Source organism: Phalaenopsis equestris, unplaced genomic scaffold (genome assembly GCF_001263595.1).
Source record: "Phalaenopsis equestris unplaced genomic scaffold, ASM126359v1 Scaffold196377, whole genome shotgun sequence".
In the NCBI taxonomy this organism is placed as follows: Eukaryota; Viridiplantae; Streptophyta; class Magnoliopsida; order Asparagales; family Orchidaceae; genus Phalaenopsis; species Phalaenopsis equestris.
This window is the reverse complement of record NW_018216326.1, coordinates 1-1,506: the sequence shown is the minus strand read 5'-3', so window position 1 is coordinate 1,506 and position 1,506 is coordinate 1. Positions and strand designations below refer to the sequence as shown.

The 1,506-nt window shown below is 35.7% G+C and overlaps 1 protein-coding gene across 1 annotated transcript; it reads right to left on the bottom strand.

Moving 5' to 3' along the window:
* Positions 1 to 156: 156 nt before the first annotated feature.
* On the bottom strand, positions 157 to 1,378 carry LOC110035140 (WAT1-related protein At4g08300-like; the record flags this gene model as incomplete). The annotated part of the gene is made up of 3 exons (XM_020739379.1): positions 157 to 338; positions 865 to 1,026; positions 1,118 to 1,378. Coding segments are annotated over 3 exons (579 nt in total), but the record flags the coding sequence as incomplete, so codon positions are not given.
* Positions 1,379 to 1,506: the final 128 nt, after the last annotated feature.

Below are 1,506 nucleotides of genomic sequence, written 5' to 3'. Positions count from 1 at the left end.
TAATATTTGGTATGAAAAAATAGGAATATTTCATTGCCCAACTCTTTAGTTTAGATTAGGCTAATGATGTTCATGATGAGTATCACTTAAGAATGATGAAAATTTTCAAATAATCAAATAGCTACATTAGAGTTTACTTTCAATATAAAAACTCCAACAACTTATTTATAGTTAATTAATGCTTACATTCCTAGAGATATTTTCTCTGCGAGAATGACGGAGCCCATAATAGTAGTAATGATCATGACCAGAGGGCTAAAAGCACTCGCAAAAACTGGACCCCGCTCCCTCAGCACTACCCCTTGCACATAGTAGGCAACTCCAGTGCATAGCACCCCCTGCAAAATTATAAGCATTAGAGCCTCTCTCTTAATACCATAATACCTTCACAGGCTTATTCAAGTTCAACACTAACATCTAAATTTTTATTTATTTATTTTTACAATTATGCCACCCAAATCTTTTGTATCATATAAAAATACCCCTATTGTAACATTTTAAAAGTGACAGATATTTTCACATATAGGCAAAGCGACATATCATTAAAAATTGAAGTTTTGGTGTGAGCCATGTAAATACATAAGAATTGAAAGGTAGGTACCTAAATCTCTTAGTTAATTCTCTTCTGACTCATTGTAGGGGTCATTTTAATCTCAGAGTTTACAAAAATATCAATTTAGTTCTTAGACTTTTTTAATGAAACTCTTTTAGTTCATATTAAATGTGTATGGGGATTAATTTGACACTTATATAGATTAAAGGTGTAAAATTGTCACATATAAATAATGAAAAATCTATTTTTGACACTTCGCTCCTTTCCTCTATCCACACATCTCTCACAAATGAAAAAGTAGATTTGCTTACAGAGTAGATCGGAGCAAGCAGCCGCTTATCCATCCCTATAATCCATGGCCTGCTACTTCCACGATTTACCACTAACGCAACCACAGAACTCATCACCGCACCCATAACACTCACCCAAGCAGTAAGAGTAATCTCTGCTGGGTATGTTTCTAATGTGTTCGCCTGCGTTAACAGTGCATATTGTAGTTAATCACATGCAATTAATAAATAATTAACCTAACAAATTGGGATTAAAAAGGGTAGTTTGGATTACTTGTAGGATTAGAAAGCCTGCCCAGCAGGTGCAGCTTCCTATAAGCATAAATGTGCCTTTCATCCATCCGAAGCTATCTCCACCATGGCCGATGGAACTAGCAAAGCTGCTTTGTTTCTCTCGAGTTTTGGAGTAGAAGACTAAATCGAAAATGGGTCCTTTGTATAGAATCGTCAGAACTGCGCCAGCCACGATCAGAAGGGCTCCGATTGCCTTTGCCTGGCCTCTTCTGCGCCTTATGTTGAACTTCTCCGCTCTAATTTTTTATGCACAAAACTTAATTAGAAACCAAGCCAAGGTGTGGGATGGAATAGGATCTAAGACAGGATTTTAGCTAAATCCAGCCAAATATTAAAAAAAACACAAAAAAATAGAAAAACAAAAAAAAA